The sequence below is a fragment of the Silurus aristotelis genome (genome assembly GCF_946808225.1).
Source record: "Silurus aristotelis genome assembly, chromosome: 1".
Taxonomy (NCBI): Eukaryota; Metazoa; Chordata; class Actinopteri; order Siluriformes; family Siluridae; genus Silurus; species Silurus aristotelis.
The window spans coordinates 37,946,683-37,962,751 of record NC_139574.1 but is presented as its reverse complement, the minus strand read 5'-3'; the positions used below and the strand labels follow the sequence as shown (position 1 = coordinate 37,962,751).

The window sequence follows — 16,069 nt, the reverse complement described above, 5'->3', positions numbered from 1 at the left end:
ATTTACCGCTGCCACCATGTTTTATGCACAGTTCACTCTATTAATTATGTATTCCCCCTTAAATAAAAGAGTCTCACACTCGCATATTCTTCCGTGCTTTCTTTACTTCACTTCACGTGTTGGCGCCCCCTAATGACGTCACATACACAACTTGTAATCCTTATACTACATGGTATGTCACCTCTTGTAGACCTTATATACCATATTGTAACAAAGGTTACATGCTCCATGAAAGAGGAGTTCCTTATGCTTCACATTACTTGGAAAATGACCTCTGTTACATCTGGAATACATTAAGCTGTTGGCAATAACAAGTCCTATATATAAGTTGGATTGAAGACGGAGATCCGGTAAGCGTTTTACATTGGCACTGAAAACCTCTCCAAGCAATCCTGGGTGCTTGTCTTTAGATGCTAAACTTCTTTGTAATAAACTTTTTTTATATACAAGAAAGAGGGTGTCTGCAGAGATTTTTTTCTTCATCATCTTCACATCATCACCATCAAATAAACAACAAGACAACATTCATTCAAGCTCAGTTTTTACACTCTGATTTACTCTGATTGGTTGAAGCCAGATACCTGGCATCATGTCTGGGGTTTAGGCTCTGAGCTGAGGAAATACTCAGGTTTGAGTGATGGTGTTCATCAGTGAGACTCCTGAGTGGGGTTTTGTTCATCTTCATTAAAGAGAACAGTTGCTCACAAAGATATGTGCTGCCGAACATAGAGAGCATTTAAGCAGCTTGGGTATGGAGTTGGAGCAGTGTGTCGGGGAGGAAACATGGAAACTGTGCAGCACACACAGAGTCGTATTTTGATTTGAGCGTTTCTCTACACTGGAGTTTAATCAGCTCCATTTGGAGGTTGGTTGGTGCGCTTTCCAAGTCAAACACAAACGGATTACTGAGCAGTTCAAATCTGCATTTCTGGGCTTCAAAGTCACCGGGTAACTTTTGTTTTCAGCGGTCTCGACTGACACGCTAAACACTAGCAAAGCATTTTGGGATTTGTAGTATTAGCGGTGTATGCACTATATACTGGCGGGCCAGCTCTAATACACATTTGATATGATCTTGTGGACCAAATATAATTACACCCAGATTTGGCCCGCGGGCCTGAGTTTGACACCCATGCTTTAATAAATTGTCCTATTTGATCTGTTCTTCGGCTTTTTACTCAGTTGATAAAGTAAACAATGTTTGATACCAACAGCTTTTACACATGCAACCAGTTAACAGATCAAATATTCACATGCGTATCCCAGTGATTTCCCAGAGGAAGTTTAGTTTTAAAGTAAAGTATTAAGTGGCGGACTGCAAGTTTGTTTAGTTTCTGCCTCGCACTTTAAGATCATTTATTAGTATTACTTTTGAAAATTAGAACCATGTTTTCACTGTGTTGAGTACTAGTGTAGCCTGGAATCACAGTGTTGATGGATTAGAAATCCTTCTGTAACCAATGCAATCAGTATGTTTGAAAGGATGCGAAGGTCTTGAGAGAGCTCTTCGCTTTTAACCATCAGGAGATGTTTCTTGTGTGACACCTTGGTAATGGGACACCTTTATACAGGCCATCAGTTGGGACTGAAGCAGCTGATATAAATTTACAATGACAATAGGCAGGATTGCTTTCTAATAACTGATTGATATCTACTGCTGTCTTGGCTTTTCATTCCTTTTTGCACCTGCCTGTCTTCATGTGTTCAATACTTTTTCTTGTGTGTGTTGTTCCACAACATTACACAACTTCATTTATGGACATGTATGGTTTAATTTCTTTGTATGTGTGGATTGCACGGGTTGTTACCAACATCTGATAAAGATTTCATGTCACTAGCACCTTTTTAGACCCTGTGTGTGTGTGTGTGTGTGTGTGTGTGTGTGTGTGTGTGTGTGTGTGTGTGTGTGTGTGTGTGTGTGTGTGTGTGTGTGTGTGTGTACACTGGCATGTAGGGGAGATAGATGTTGGAGAATGGAGTGCAGCTGGTGATGGAGAAATAGGTGAATTAACATTAGCACTAGCAGAGCTGTTCAGCTCCTTGCTACTTGAGATTAATGGCTTCTGATCATGAATTCTCCTCCTGTCCATTGAAATGTCCGGCCATCAGAATGCATGCAGTATGAATGCAGTCTGTCTGAATTGCTGTACATTTAATATGAATGCAGTCTGTATGAGTAGCCAAACATGTATAACAATAGTCTAGTGGACCCAGGAGTCTAGCAGGGGGAGGGAGAAAAGGACCTGCATTAAAAACGATGTACCGTAAAACCCAGAGTGACTTATTTCCTTCTTCTTCATTCGGCTTCTTCCATAAGGGGTCGCCACAGTGGATCATCTGTCTCCATACCCCCTGCCCTCTACATCTGCCTCTTTCCATCCTCAGCATTCTCTTACTAATATACCCCATGTCTATGAAACTATACTGCTGCTCACAGATGGTCACCTCTTCTCTCAGCCTGGCTTCCACTACTCTTTTCCATAACTTCATGGTCTGACTGATCAACTTAATTTCCCTGTATTTACTGCAAGTCTGCACATCTCCCTTATTCTTTAAGATCAGTACCAGCACACTCCTTCTCCATTCCTCAGGCATCTTCTCACCATCCACTCTTATACGTCACTCTATGATCCTCCTTCTTCTTAAAATACGTGTTCACCACTGCCATTTTCCTCTTTTTAGCAAAAATCTACCACCATCTGCCCTTCCACATTCCTCTCCCTAATTCCATACCTACCATCACCTCCTCATCCCATCTGTACCCTTCACCTACATGCCCTTTAAAGTCTGCCCCAATCACCAATCTTTCATTTCTAGGTTTACCGTCCACCACTTCATCTAACTCACTCCAGAATTTTTCCTTCTCCTCCATCTCAAGCCCACCTGTGGAGCATAAGCACTGATGATATTTATCATCTCCCCTTCAACTTCCACCTTCACCTTCATCACCCTATCAGAAGCTCTCTTCACCTCCACTACACTCTTACTGTACTATTTCTTCAGAATCACCCCTACACCATTTCTCCTTCTATTCACACCATGATAGAGCAGTTTAAACACCTCCAATGTTCCTGGTCTTATTCACTTTTCATTTGGTCTTCTAAACACACAACATATCTACCTTTCTCCTCTCCATCATATCAGCTCCCTCTCTCCCTTTTCCAGTCATAGTACCAACATAGTACCAACCCGAACCTCCACTCTCCTACACTTCTTCTTTTTCCGCTGCTTCTGTAGACGTCTTCCTCCTCTCCTTCTCCTCCTTCGGCCAACCGTAGTCCAATTTCCACCGGTACCCTGTTGGCTAACGATACATGTGGTGGTCGTTGGTAACCTGGGAATCGACCGATCCGGTATAAAATTCTGATTCGTGATCTGCATGTTTGATTTGGCACATGTTTTACCCTGAATGTCCTTCATAACGCAACCCTCCACATGTATCCGGGGTTGAGACCTGCACTAAGAGTGCACTGACTTGTGCAACACTAATGGCTGGGTCAGAGTATCTTCTTTCCAAATGTATCTAAATTGTGTATATAGAACACTTTGGTCAGGAACTGTTCACATTTCTATTTAGGTAGGTGATTTTCAGCTGAGAGTCTGAAAGTGGAGGTACATGCTAACAAGTTGTTTGAAAATGCCCTCATAGGCCATTAGGAGGCAGTAGGTTGCTGCTTTTGACAGCCACAGATAATTACCTGCAGTCGTCATCAATGTATTGTTGTCCCAACCACAGGGATTTTCACACATCATTTGGAAGACAGCATGCAGATCAGCTCAGAAGGTACTGATTGTTTGCACCAGTCCAGATTTTGAGCTTTGTCTAATGAGAGCTACTATTAGCAAATGTTCTGAATCAGAAATGTATTTTGCTAAATCCAAAATCACCCAAACATTGCTTGAACATAGTTTCAGGTAGCTTTGTGTGCTTTTCGTGGACTGAATCCTGTTAAGCTCTGATGTTATCACAGAAGCACAACAGGTTCCACAGTCTTTTTCTCTGTCTCCTGGAATTGAAAATAAGATGATATAATGCTGCCTGGTCTGGTACTGGGAAAACTCCTCCACCTTGAAGACATAAATATCGGGGATTTTGGAAGATTTTATACAAGTATCAATTAGTTAACCCTTTAGGCCTCGTTGTTGCGTGAGCCCATTTTTCTCAGGTGTTGATATTTAGCAATAGATTAAATAAAAATGGAGAAGAGTAACCATGACTAACTATACATCATTCTAAAGCTTTGTCTCAAGCAGCGATTTCAGATCTCTGTTTTTCAATGGAAAACGTATATAAAGAATGTATTTGCTGAATTTGTGTAAGCAGTACACAATAACATGCATAAAAAAACCCCGCACTACTTACATAATTATATTTCCGAATTACTTTCACATAAAAAAACGACATATTGCTGGTAAAAAAACAAATATGGCTGGTAGAATATAGTGTTTAAAAACGGTTAAAACCACAAAAAAAATAAAAAAAATAAAAAAGTAAAAGAGGCGGAATCTTGGGTTGAGTCTCTACTCTCTCTGCAAGTGTTGTCATGTTTTTTTTATGTGCCGCCTCTCATTTCAAAACCTTTCTAGCCAGTAGCATTATGGAAACAAAATGATTGATGGAAAATGTAGCCAATAAGTGCAGGATTCTAACGATATATGGGAGGATTTTATTCTCCACGTGTATACGTCTTAGTTTTCTTACAATTTACAAACTCTTACTGCCGGAAGTAACACGTGCATAGTGACAAACCAGGAAGTGATGCAGCTCTCAGGTCAACACAAACAGCTGTTTACAGCTCGTGCTAACTGGACTTTGTTTACAATAAAACAAAGAAAACAAGGGAAAATAATGTTCAATCAAAAAAGTTATCTGAGATTTGCAAAAAAAGCAGCGATGTGGAAAATATTTTTGGGGGCGGAGTAACAACAGAGACTTGGAGATCTGCATGGAGATGCGATTTTACATCTGTAAGTTACAATATACAGTTATGTTCAAAATAATAGTAGTACAATGTGACTAACCAGATTAATTCAGGTTTTTAGTATATTTTTTATTGCTACGTGACAAACAAGTTACTAGTAAGTGCAGTAGATTCTCAGAAAACAAACAAGACCCATCATTCATGATATGCACGCTCGTAAGGCTGTGCAATTGGGCAATTAGTTGAAAGGGGTGTGTTAAAAAAAATAGCAGTGTATGCCGTTGACTGTACAAACTCAAAACTATTTTGTACAAACATTTTTATTTTTAGGATTTAGCAATCCTGTGAATCACTAAACTAATATTTAGTTGTATGACCACAGACTGCTTCACATCTGTGTGGCATGCAGTCAACCAACTTGTGGCACCTCTCAGCTGTTATTCCACTCCATGATTCTTTAACAACATTCCACAATTCATTAACATTTCTTGGTTTTGCTTCAGAAACAGCATTTTTGATATCAACCCACAAGTTCTCGATTGGATTAAGGTCCGGGGATTGGGCTGGCCACTCCATAGCATTAATTTTGTTGGTTTGAAACCAAGACTTTGCTCGTTTACTAGTGTGTTTGGGGTCATTGTCTTGTTGAAACAACCATTTCAAGGGCATGTCCTCTTCAGCATAAGGCAACATGACCTCAAGTATTTTGACATATGCAAACTGATCCATGATCCCTGGTATGCGATAAATAGGCCCAACACCATAGTAGGAGAAACATGCCCATATCATGATGCTTGCACCACCATGCTTCACTGTCTTCACTGTGTAGTGTGGCTTGAATTCAGAGTTTGGGGGTCGTCTCACAAACTGTCTGTGGCCCTTGGACCCAAAAAGAACAATTTTACTCTCATCAGTCCACAAAATGTTCCTCCATTTCTCTTTAGGCCAATTTATGTGTTCTTTGGCAAATTGTAACCTCTTCTGCACATGCCTTTTTTTTTAACAGAGGGACTTTGCGGGGGATTCTTGAAAATAGATTAGCTTCACACAGACGTCTTCTAACTGTCACAGTACTTACAGGTAACTCCAGACTGTCTTTGATCATCCTGGAGCTGATCATTGGCTGAGCCTTTGCCATTCTGGTGATTCTTCGATCCATTTTGATGGTTGTCTTCCACGTCGCTCTGGGTTTGCTCTCCATTTTAAGGCATTGGAGATCATTTAAGCTGAACAGCCTATAAATTTTTTGCACCTCTTTATAGGTTTTCCCCTCTCCAATCAACTTTTTAATCAAAGTACGCTGTTCTTCTGTACAATGTCTTGAACGACCCATTTTCCTCAGGCTTTCAAATGCATGTTCAAGAAGTGCTGGCTTCATCCTTAAATAGGGGCCCACCTGATTCACACCTGTTTTTTCACAAAATTGATGACCTCAGTGATTGAATGCCACACTGCTATTTTTTTGAACACACGCCTTTCAACTAATTGCCCAATTGCACAGCCTTACGAGCGTGCATATCATGAATGATGGGTCTTGTTTGTTTTCTGAGAATCTACTGCACCTACTAGTAACTTGTTTGTCACGTAGCAATAAAATATATACTAAAAACCTGGATTATTCTGGTTAGTCACATTGTACTGCTATTATTTTGAACATAACTGTATCTCCCTTTATAGTTTTATACGATTTTATTGGTTTTGTTGCCTGTTTGTTTTTTTATTAAAAAAAGGCTTGGTGTGTGTGTGTGTGTGTGTGTGTGTGTGTGTGTGTGTGTGTGTGTGTGTGTGTTGTTGAGATTGGAATGGCCCGACATCAGTATGAATGGCCATGACTGTAAAACAAGAGCTTGTCTGGCTACCTGGCCATCAATATGAATGCCAAATCAACATCAATAGCCCCAAACATGTAGAACAAAAGCTTTTTATGGTCAGCAGTTTATTAATATGCAGACTGTATGAATAGAGTATGAATGATCACCTGAGTTTAGCAGGTGTCTCTCAAACAGGGGAGGGAGAAAAGGATCAGACATAATCCCAGATAAATGTTTGTAGGAATCTCATTTGTTATGAAAAATCTTGATAAAATTTGAAATATAAACTCATGAGACATGTGGCTTTCAACCCAGTGCTGTTCTGGATTGCTCCAGGACTGGTTTCATTATATATAAAATAAAAATAATGTTGAATGCAGGAAATGTATATCTATGGGACTTCATCATCTATAACTTAATATCTTTTTGAGCAACATCAACTTTGATGTTTGAAAGTAAAGCTCAAAGTGTCTTCTTTCCAAAGATATTTAAATTGTGTATGTAGAGCATTTCAGCTGTGAGTCCTAAAATTTGGGCGGGGAGGGGCGAACCAGACATAGTCTCAGATAAATGTTTGTAGGAATCTCATTTTTTATGATATCTTCATTCAATTTAAAATATAAACTCATGAGACATGTGGCTTTAACGCATTATTTTTCTGGATTGCTCCAGGACTGATTTCATGTATTTATATATAAAGGAATAAAAAAATTGAATTTTTTTTTTTTTTTACAGTATTTAATCATCTATAACTTATCTTTTTGAGCAATATCAACTGTGAATAATGGACATTAAAGCTCAAAGTGTCTTCTTTTTAAAGATATTTAAATTGTGTATTTAGTCCACTTTATCAGGAACTGTGAACATTTAAAGTTAGGTAGCGCATTTTCAGCTGTGAGTCCCAAAATCTGTGTCGAGGCCTAACAGGTTAAAGGTTTTCTAAAAGGCCTCAAAATGCCTCTCATTTAACTTGTTTCAAACCATATCAGATTACAATAGCAGACATTTCTGATAACATGCAAGACCAAATCTAAAATTATTACACTATATTGAATCATTTTATATTGTTTTCCAGATGCACCACTGCTCAGATTGTGGGAAGAGTTTTACTAAAATTGCTGTTCTGAAAAGACACCAGCGTATCCACACAGGAGTGAAGCCGTATCACTGTGAACAGTGTGGGAAGAGTTTTACTCAACAGGGTAGTTTTAAATCACACCAGCGTATCCACACAGGAGTGAAGCCCTATCACTGTGAACAGTGTAGGAAGAGTTTTACTCATCAGCGTAATCTCAAATCACACCAGCGTATCCACACAGGAGAGAAGCCGTATCACTGTGAACAGTGTGGGAAGAGTTTTACTCAACAGGGTAGTTTTAAATCACACCAGCGTATCCACACAGGAGTGAAGCCCTATCACTGTGAACAGTGTGGAAAGAGTTTTACTGACTCGAGTAGTCTCAAATCACACCAGCGTATCCACACAGGAGAGAAGCCGTATTATTGTGAACAGTGTGGGAAGAGTTTTACATACCCGAGTACTCTCAAATCACACCAGCGTATCCACACAGGAGAAAAGCCGTATCACTGTGAACAGTGTGGGAAAAGTTTTACTCACCCGAGTGCTCTCAAATCACACCAGCGTATCCACACAGGAGTGAAGCCGTATCACTGTGAACAGTGTGGGAAGAGTTTTACTCAACAGAGTAATCTCAAAAGACACCAGCATATCCATACAGGAGAGAAGCCGTATCACTGTAAACAGTGTGGGAAAAGTTTTACTCATGAGCTTAATCTCAAATCACACCAGCGTATCCACACAGGAGTGAAGCCGTATTACTGTGAACAGTGTGGGAAGAGTTTTACTCAACAGGATCATCTCAAATCGCACCAGCGTATCCACACAGGAGAGAAGCCGTATCAGTGTGAACAGTGTGGGGAGAGTTTTACTCAACAGAGTCATCTCAAATCACACCAGCGTGTCCACACAGGAGTGAAGCCGTATCACTGTGAACAGTGTGGAAAGAGTTTTACTCATCAGCATAGTCTCAAATCACACCAGCGTATCCACACAGGAGTGAAGCTGTATCACTGTGAACAGTGTGGAAAGAGTTTTACTCATCAGAGTAATTTTAGAATACACCAGCGTGTCCACACAGGGTTGAAGCCGTATTACTGTGAACAGTGTGGGAAGAGTTTTACTCAAAAGGATCATCTCAAATCACACCAGCGTATCCACACAGGAGAGAAGCCTTATCACTGTGAACACTGTGGGAAGAGTTTTACTCACCCGAGTACTCTCAAATCACACCAGCGTATCCACACAGGAGTGAAGCCGTATCACTGTGAACAGTGTGAAAAGAGTTTTACTCATCAGAATAGTCTCAAATCACACCAGCGTATCCACACAGGAGTGAAGCCGTATCACTGTGATCAGTGTGGGAAGAGTTTTACTCAGCAGGGTAATCTTAGATTACACCAGCGTATCCACACAGGAGAGAAGCCGTATCACTGTGGACAGTGTGGGAAGAGTTTTAGTGCCCGGCGTTTCCTCCTCAGCCACCAGCGGAGTCATACAGGACAGAAGCTGTACCTCTGTGGACACTGTGGACGGAGCTATGTTCATCAACACTCATTAAGGAACCACAAGTGCTCTAACATACAACCATAAAACAAATCATCCTAAATTTTTTATTTGAAGGGATGTAAAGGGAAATTGTACTGTAAATATTGGGGGAACTTTAAATTGTAATGTTAATTTTAATTAGCTCTAACAAACTGGAAACCTTTCCAAGCCATCAGAACATTGTTGGTCCATCTACAGTTACACTACAACTACACTTTATGGCAACATGTATGAGGCTACCTGAGCATCTCGCCCATATGTGCTTTCTGAACATTATCTAATGGAACGGCTTCCAATCCATTGTCCCCTGAGCCCAGTGTTACTGATTTACTGCAAACTTGAGCTTGATCACACGGTTACACAGCAAGATCAGGGAATAGATTTTTGTTGTATATTTTTGTTGTATATTTTTTGGACCTATAAGAATTAAAGTGCAGACAAATCTCACCCTAAGTCTTTTTTAAATCTAAAATGTTAAATGTATAAACCTTTAGGTATTTTGCACCGACGTTCATTTTTTGTGTTTCTCTAACTTCGAATAAGTTTATTAGTCAACTGTAAGGTTTGGTGTAGGAGTTGTAATGGTATGGGGCTGTACTTTAGGGGTAAAACTCAGCCCTTGACTTAAAGTGTAGGGAAATGTTCATTACTTTAGCATACCAAATCATTTTGGACAATGCCATGCTTCTAATATTGTGGGAATAGTTTGGAGACGGCCCTTTATTAATCCAGCATGACCATGCTACAGTGCACAAACTGAGGTTCATAAAGACATGGTTGGATGAGTTTGGTGTGGAAGAACTGAACTGGCCTGCACAGAGCTCTAATCTCGACTTCACTTAAACCTTTGAGATTAAGGTGAATGTTAAAAGTGGATTATTTTAAATGGACTGTATGAGTCTCGGTGTCATTAAAAACGTCTTCAGGAACATTTTTTTGTGATTATTTCATGAACAGTTCACTTATTTTTCTCTTGCTATTGTTTGTTAACTTATACTTTCATTTTTTCTAAGAAAGAAAATAGAAATGCTGATTTCTGATGATAGAAACAATGTTTTGATTCTATATCATAGATGATTATGAAGTATCAACAAATCATCATTGGCATTTACTAAATTAAATTCCATTTATTAACAAAATTCTATTATACAGAAAGAATAAAATGGAAAGCAATCAACTTTAATGTGGGAGCATAAAAATCTGTGTTTCCAGGGTCCAGCTGTGACACTCAGTAACTTCAGGAGTCTCAGTCTAGAATTGTATGCAGTTCTCACTGCTCTGAATACAAGAACACCCGAGCTTCATCACCAAATGGAAATAAAAGTTAATTAATAACCAAAATAACTAAAATCTAATGGATATTTACACTACATGCTGCATACGAAAATGGGCTGAATGTGGGCCCCAGTTAGGTTGCCCATTTTGTTTATTTGAGGGCCCTGTATGGGCCACATTTGGGCTATATTTAGCTATATTATTCAATTGATGATAAATTCAATTGATATGTTTTTTGCGTGTTTTATATGATCGAAACAAACATTTTATATAATAACAATAACATAGTACGACCTTTAGTTAAAAAAAAAAAAAAAAAGAAAAAATTGCTTGTGCAGCTCACAGAGTCTCCCATTGGCTCCTGTGTTCCCGCCTTCTCATTCTGAAGAAACAGTCATCACTCACTACCACTGATCACCTGACCTGACCTGACCTGGATAACCTGACATCTCTGTCACGGTAAGAAATTTAATTTAATGTATTCTTCTGAAGATTTGTGGTAATTAAAGTTACAGGCACGATATAAAGAAGGTAAGTGTGGAGAGTGAACTGGTTTACCTCAGAGATAAACACCTGTGGAAAACTGAACATTCTTAACGATTAGCAGATAACTAGGACATTGTCTACTAAAATGTGGAAATAATGACTTTTCAAACCATCTTCACTCGTGTTTTCTCCATATAGTGTCCTCATGATAACAGGAGGGTGAAACAGTAAAAGCACTGTGGAGTAATCTTTCTCTTTCACTACCTCAATAACATGTTTATATACAATACACAGAGAAGAGCTCTGAGGAGATTGTGACAATACTTAACATTATTTTTATGTAATTTAGGTGAAATAGGTAGAGGTGATAAAAAACGTTCATATTTATAGCATTTCCAAACATTACTAAAAATATGATACGTTATGATTACGTTAAAGATAATAAACATCATTTTGCACAGTTCATAAAGTCAGTCAGATCAGTTAACAGTTTGGGCAAATGGTGGATTAGAAGGTATTTAGAACCTTGTGATTTATTTTTTTTGTCTTTTTTTTTTTTATGCTCATGTAACTTGCATGCATACAAATAATGGGTTGTGCCCTGGTTGATGCAGTAGCATGCTCTACTTTATATTAATTTTTTGCTTAACAGGAAGCCTGAAGCAGAACCCTTTGCTGAAAACTGTCAGTAAGAAAGAGCTGGAAAAAGCGCTTGGTAAATGGTTCATAAATGCAAGAGACAGAGAAGGCAACCGTGCTTTGAGAGCCAAGTGGGACCATGATCGGAGGGCAGTACAGCCGGAAGTGTAAGTCATATAACCTATAGCTAGGGCTGCACAATTAATATTTTATCCCGATCAGTGTTTTTGCCTCTGTTTAATTAAAGGAATACTCCACCCTGAAATGAAAAAATATCTTATAAATTCCTCAAGGCATCCTATACGGTGGCTGAGAGAGCACAACATGCTGCAACTTAAGAAAAAACATGCAAATAGAAAAAAACCACCAGCAAATAAAAAAAACAACTTCATCAGTTTGACAACACGTGTGCAGAAAACCCCCACAACACAACCAAGTATAGAAACACACTGCAAACACAACCAAACAGCACAGTTCACAAAATAAATGTTTCAAGGGGACCACAACAAGTGACAAACCCGTCTGGAACTGCTTATTGTTCATCATTTATCATTGTTTGTTTATGATTCCTTGGCCTTTTGGATATTATTATCCTAAATAATCTGATGAAATACACAATTAACTGTAAAACGTTATTATGTTAACTGGCAAAGCCAAGGAATCATGATCAGGATGTTAAAATAAACAAAAAACTCACCTTTCAGATCATCAACAACACCACTGATCAATAGACACTGAACAAGCAGTCCCGGGGTCGTCACTTGTTGGGGTCCCCATGAAACATTTATTTTGTGGTCTGTGCTGTTTGCAGTGTAAATGAATTGGTTGTGTTGTGAGGATTTGCAGGACGTTTCTGTATTTAGTTGCGTTGTAAAGATTTGCAGCTTGTGTTGTTTAACTGATGAAGATGTTTTCTTAATTTGCTGGTGTTTTTTTTTGTATTTGCATATGTTTTCTTCAGTTGCAGTGTGTTGAACTTTCTGGTCCACCGTGATCCGAGGTGTGACTTACATCTTTCAGCTGATCAGAATCATTGTTCAATCACTGGATTTTGGCAAAAGCCAAATATTCGTTTAAAAGTCAAGTTCAGATGCAAGGTTGATATTTTAATTGTTACATTCATAAGTTTTGGATTCTGTGACTGGTCCCCGGCATAAGTTATTACTGTGTGAGGCAGAGGTGGGAACAATTCACTGATGAGATTCTAGGATATGTCTTAATTATATTGATGCATGTTTTTTTAGATGCTGCTGTGAATGGTAGTATTTTAAAATGTACTAAATTGCCTTTTCTGTCTTCTCTTTCTTTACTGTTTTGTAGGTGTGCAGCTGAGGAATCTGCATAGACCCACCAGTGAACTATTCTACATTAGTAATTCTGTTATTCCTGTTTCCTGTTTTTTTACTTGAATTAATTTAAATTAAATGTTATTCACACATTCTGAGTTGAAGTCATTTATTTTGCACAGTTCAAATAATCAACCATATAATTTTGAATATAGAGCAGCACATAAAATCAACTAATATTAGTTCTTTGTTTGGTCAGGCACAGTTTTACATTGTAACTGAGGTTTGAAATGGTTTGACAGTGGATTTTCCATAGTAAGATTAAGTACACATTAAGTTCACCCACAGAAATCAATCATGAAATTAATGAATGGAACCCAAATCTCACCCACTGTGGTCCAATAACAACCCCATAAAGGGGCCATTTGTGGGTTGACCCATGATTATTTTTGGATTTATACATTTTATCTTCACATGTTTGGTATAATTTTAAAGGTCTTAGTGTGATTGGAAATATGATCTCAGTCCCATATCAGACTCCAGGTTTGGGGAAATTCTGTCCTACTGACATAAGGGTTGCTCCGGAGAAGATCCTTACCAGGTGTTGTAGGTGACATTTGGTTTATAGGTCACATCCTGTCCCAAGAAAGGGTTTGCAAAGCTTTTATCACTTTGAATTTAAGTGTTTACGATGGTTTCGGTATTTAAGGAAATTGGTGAAACAAGCATTCTGTAGTCAGAACTTCTCTGTGTGTCTCTATTGCCAGGTATAGTGATTCTTTAACATTTCTTTAGTAAACTGCATTGTTAAAATATTTGGTTTTATGCTGATCATGTCATGCTTCTATTATTTGTTTTAAATGTGACATTTGTTTATTGATTATTGCCTGGCAAATAAATGTAAAATTCTTGATTAACTCTGAAACTTCCTGAAATCATTTATATCTAGTTGATTATGTAGCCTGGTGTTACCGCACATCTACGGCCAGGATAGTACAAACTGAAGGCTCATGAAAGGATGGAGCATAGAGCACAACGTCTGAGACCATCTGATTTCTGACTATCACTAATTAAGCAAGTTATAACTAAGTGGCTAAATACATTATTCTTTATGCATGAGCAAAAATTGAGAGGCTTACTTAAAGAATATTAGTTTACCGTTATATCATCTGACTAAGATTCGGACTGGCCAATGTGCCTCCTTGAGCAGGTATCGTTAGCCAAGCACAAGCTTCTAAGCGACTCCGGATCCATAATGAATGATTAATTGAAAAGACGGAATGCAACCAATAAGGTGATCATCTTAAATTAGAGATATTCAAGTTAAATCTTTATTATAAATTGGAGTCAGATTAGAGGTAAAAATTAGATTCATGTAACAAAGTGCAATCCATTTGAGTAATCTTTTACAGCCACGCGAAAGACTAACACGCAGCATACCTTCACCCACACCAGTAAATTCCGTCATTGGGCCATTGGGTGGGCACCTTACATCTTGCTTAGATTTTAGTTCTGTGTTGCTTTGTGTCATTTTGTTTTGTATTATGGAGCACTTCGGTCCTTAAGCAATATTGTTTTGTTTTACTGTGTACTGCACCAACTGTACAGCATATGATTAAAATGACAATAATCGACTTCGTAGATTTAAATGGAGAGCTATCCAGGATAATGCTAGTAAATTATGGCGTGCCACAAGGGTCAGTTCTGGGACCCCTGCTTTTTACAATATACATGCTTCCATTAGGAAATATTATTAGAAGGCATGGAATTAGCTTCCATTGTTATGCTGATGATACCCAGCTATATATTTCATCCAAACCAGGCGATACAGCTCAATTAGCTCGCATAACTGAGTGTGTTGAAGAAATAAGAGATTGGATGACCGATAACTTTCTGCTATTAAATTCTGATAAAACGGAGATTTTGCTCATCGGCCCAAAAAATAGTACACAGAAGCTCCGGCATCTCAGCCTGCATTTAGACGGTTGTTCTGTAACTACTAGTTCAACGGTAAAAGACCTGGAAGTTATTTTAGACAGCAACTTATCTTTCAAAAATCACATCAATCAAGTTACAAAAACAGCCTTCTTTCACCTTAGAAATATTTCTAAGCTAAGGAATATGTTATCTATATCTGATGCAGAGAAGCTCGTCCATGCGTTTATGACCTCTAGAATAGACTACTGTAATGCATTACTAGGTGGATGTCCTGCATCATTAATAAACAAGCTTCAGTTAGTTCAGAATGCCGCAGCAAGAGTTCTTACTAGGTCAAGAAAATACGATCATATAACCCCAATCTTATCGTCCCTACATTGGCTTCCTATTAAGTTTCGAATAGACTACAAACTACTGCTACTCACTTATAAAGCACTAAATGGTTTGGCTCCCATGTATCTATCCAGTCTCTTAACACGCTACAATCCGTCACGCTCCCTGAGATCTCAAAACTCTGGGCTTCTAGTAGTTCCTAGAATAGCAAAGTCCACTAAAGGCGGTAGAGCATTTTCACATTTAGCTCCTAAACTCTGGAATAGTCTTCCTGACAGTGTTCGGGGTTCAGATACACTCTTCCAGTTTAAGTGTAGATTAAAAACATATCTTTTTAGCAAAGCCTACACATAACACACATCACACACATCACATCACAACCTTGTGCTCCAGAATATATGATTACATGCACATTATCAACTTGTGCTGTTAATATCATGAACAGCAGCTACGCTAATTCCTCTCCACTGCTTCTCTTTCTCTCCCCATCCCGAGGCATCCTGAGGTTTGGCCAGCTCCAGTCACGTCCCACCTTGTGAAGATTATGGACCTATGGATGATCATGGAGAAGTAGATGCTGAGTGTTTAAAGGCCCTGGCATGGAGAAGCTGATGCTGGATCTATGATGATCACAAATGTTGAGCTTTTTATACCAAAGACTGTAGAAAGAACATTCACTTATAATCTTATACTCCAGTACTCATGTAAGTTCTCTCTCTCCAGTGTTCTGTATTGTTGAAAGATTTATGACCA

At 38.7% G+C, this 16,069-nt stretch overlaps 2 protein-coding genes across 8 annotated transcripts in view; one reads left to right on the top strand and one right to left on the bottom strand.

The window, feature by feature from the left end:
• The window catches only part of LOC310723807 (uncharacterized protein), a 544,801-nt gene that overhangs the window by 409,292 nt on the left and 119,440 nt on the right, over positions 1 to 16,069 (top strand). For 3 of the 4 annotated variants that reach the window (XM_083537219.1, XM_083537217.1, XM_083537218.1), the window contains one exon: positions 9,216 to 10,284. In XM_083537219.1, the coding sequence (XP_083393345.1) occupies positions 9,216 to 9,271 (56 nt within the window). In that variant the 3' untranslated portion in view covers positions 9,272 to 10,284. Of the gene's footprint in view, positions 1 to 9,215; positions 10,285 to 16,069 lie in introns of those variants that run through there. The other variant, XR_014532788.1, reaches the window with a different exon arrangement.
• Positions 1 to 16,069, bottom strand: part of LOC310724396 (uncharacterized protein) — a 142,148-nt gene that overhangs the window by 28,128 nt on the left and 97,951 nt on the right. The window lies entirely within an intron of this gene.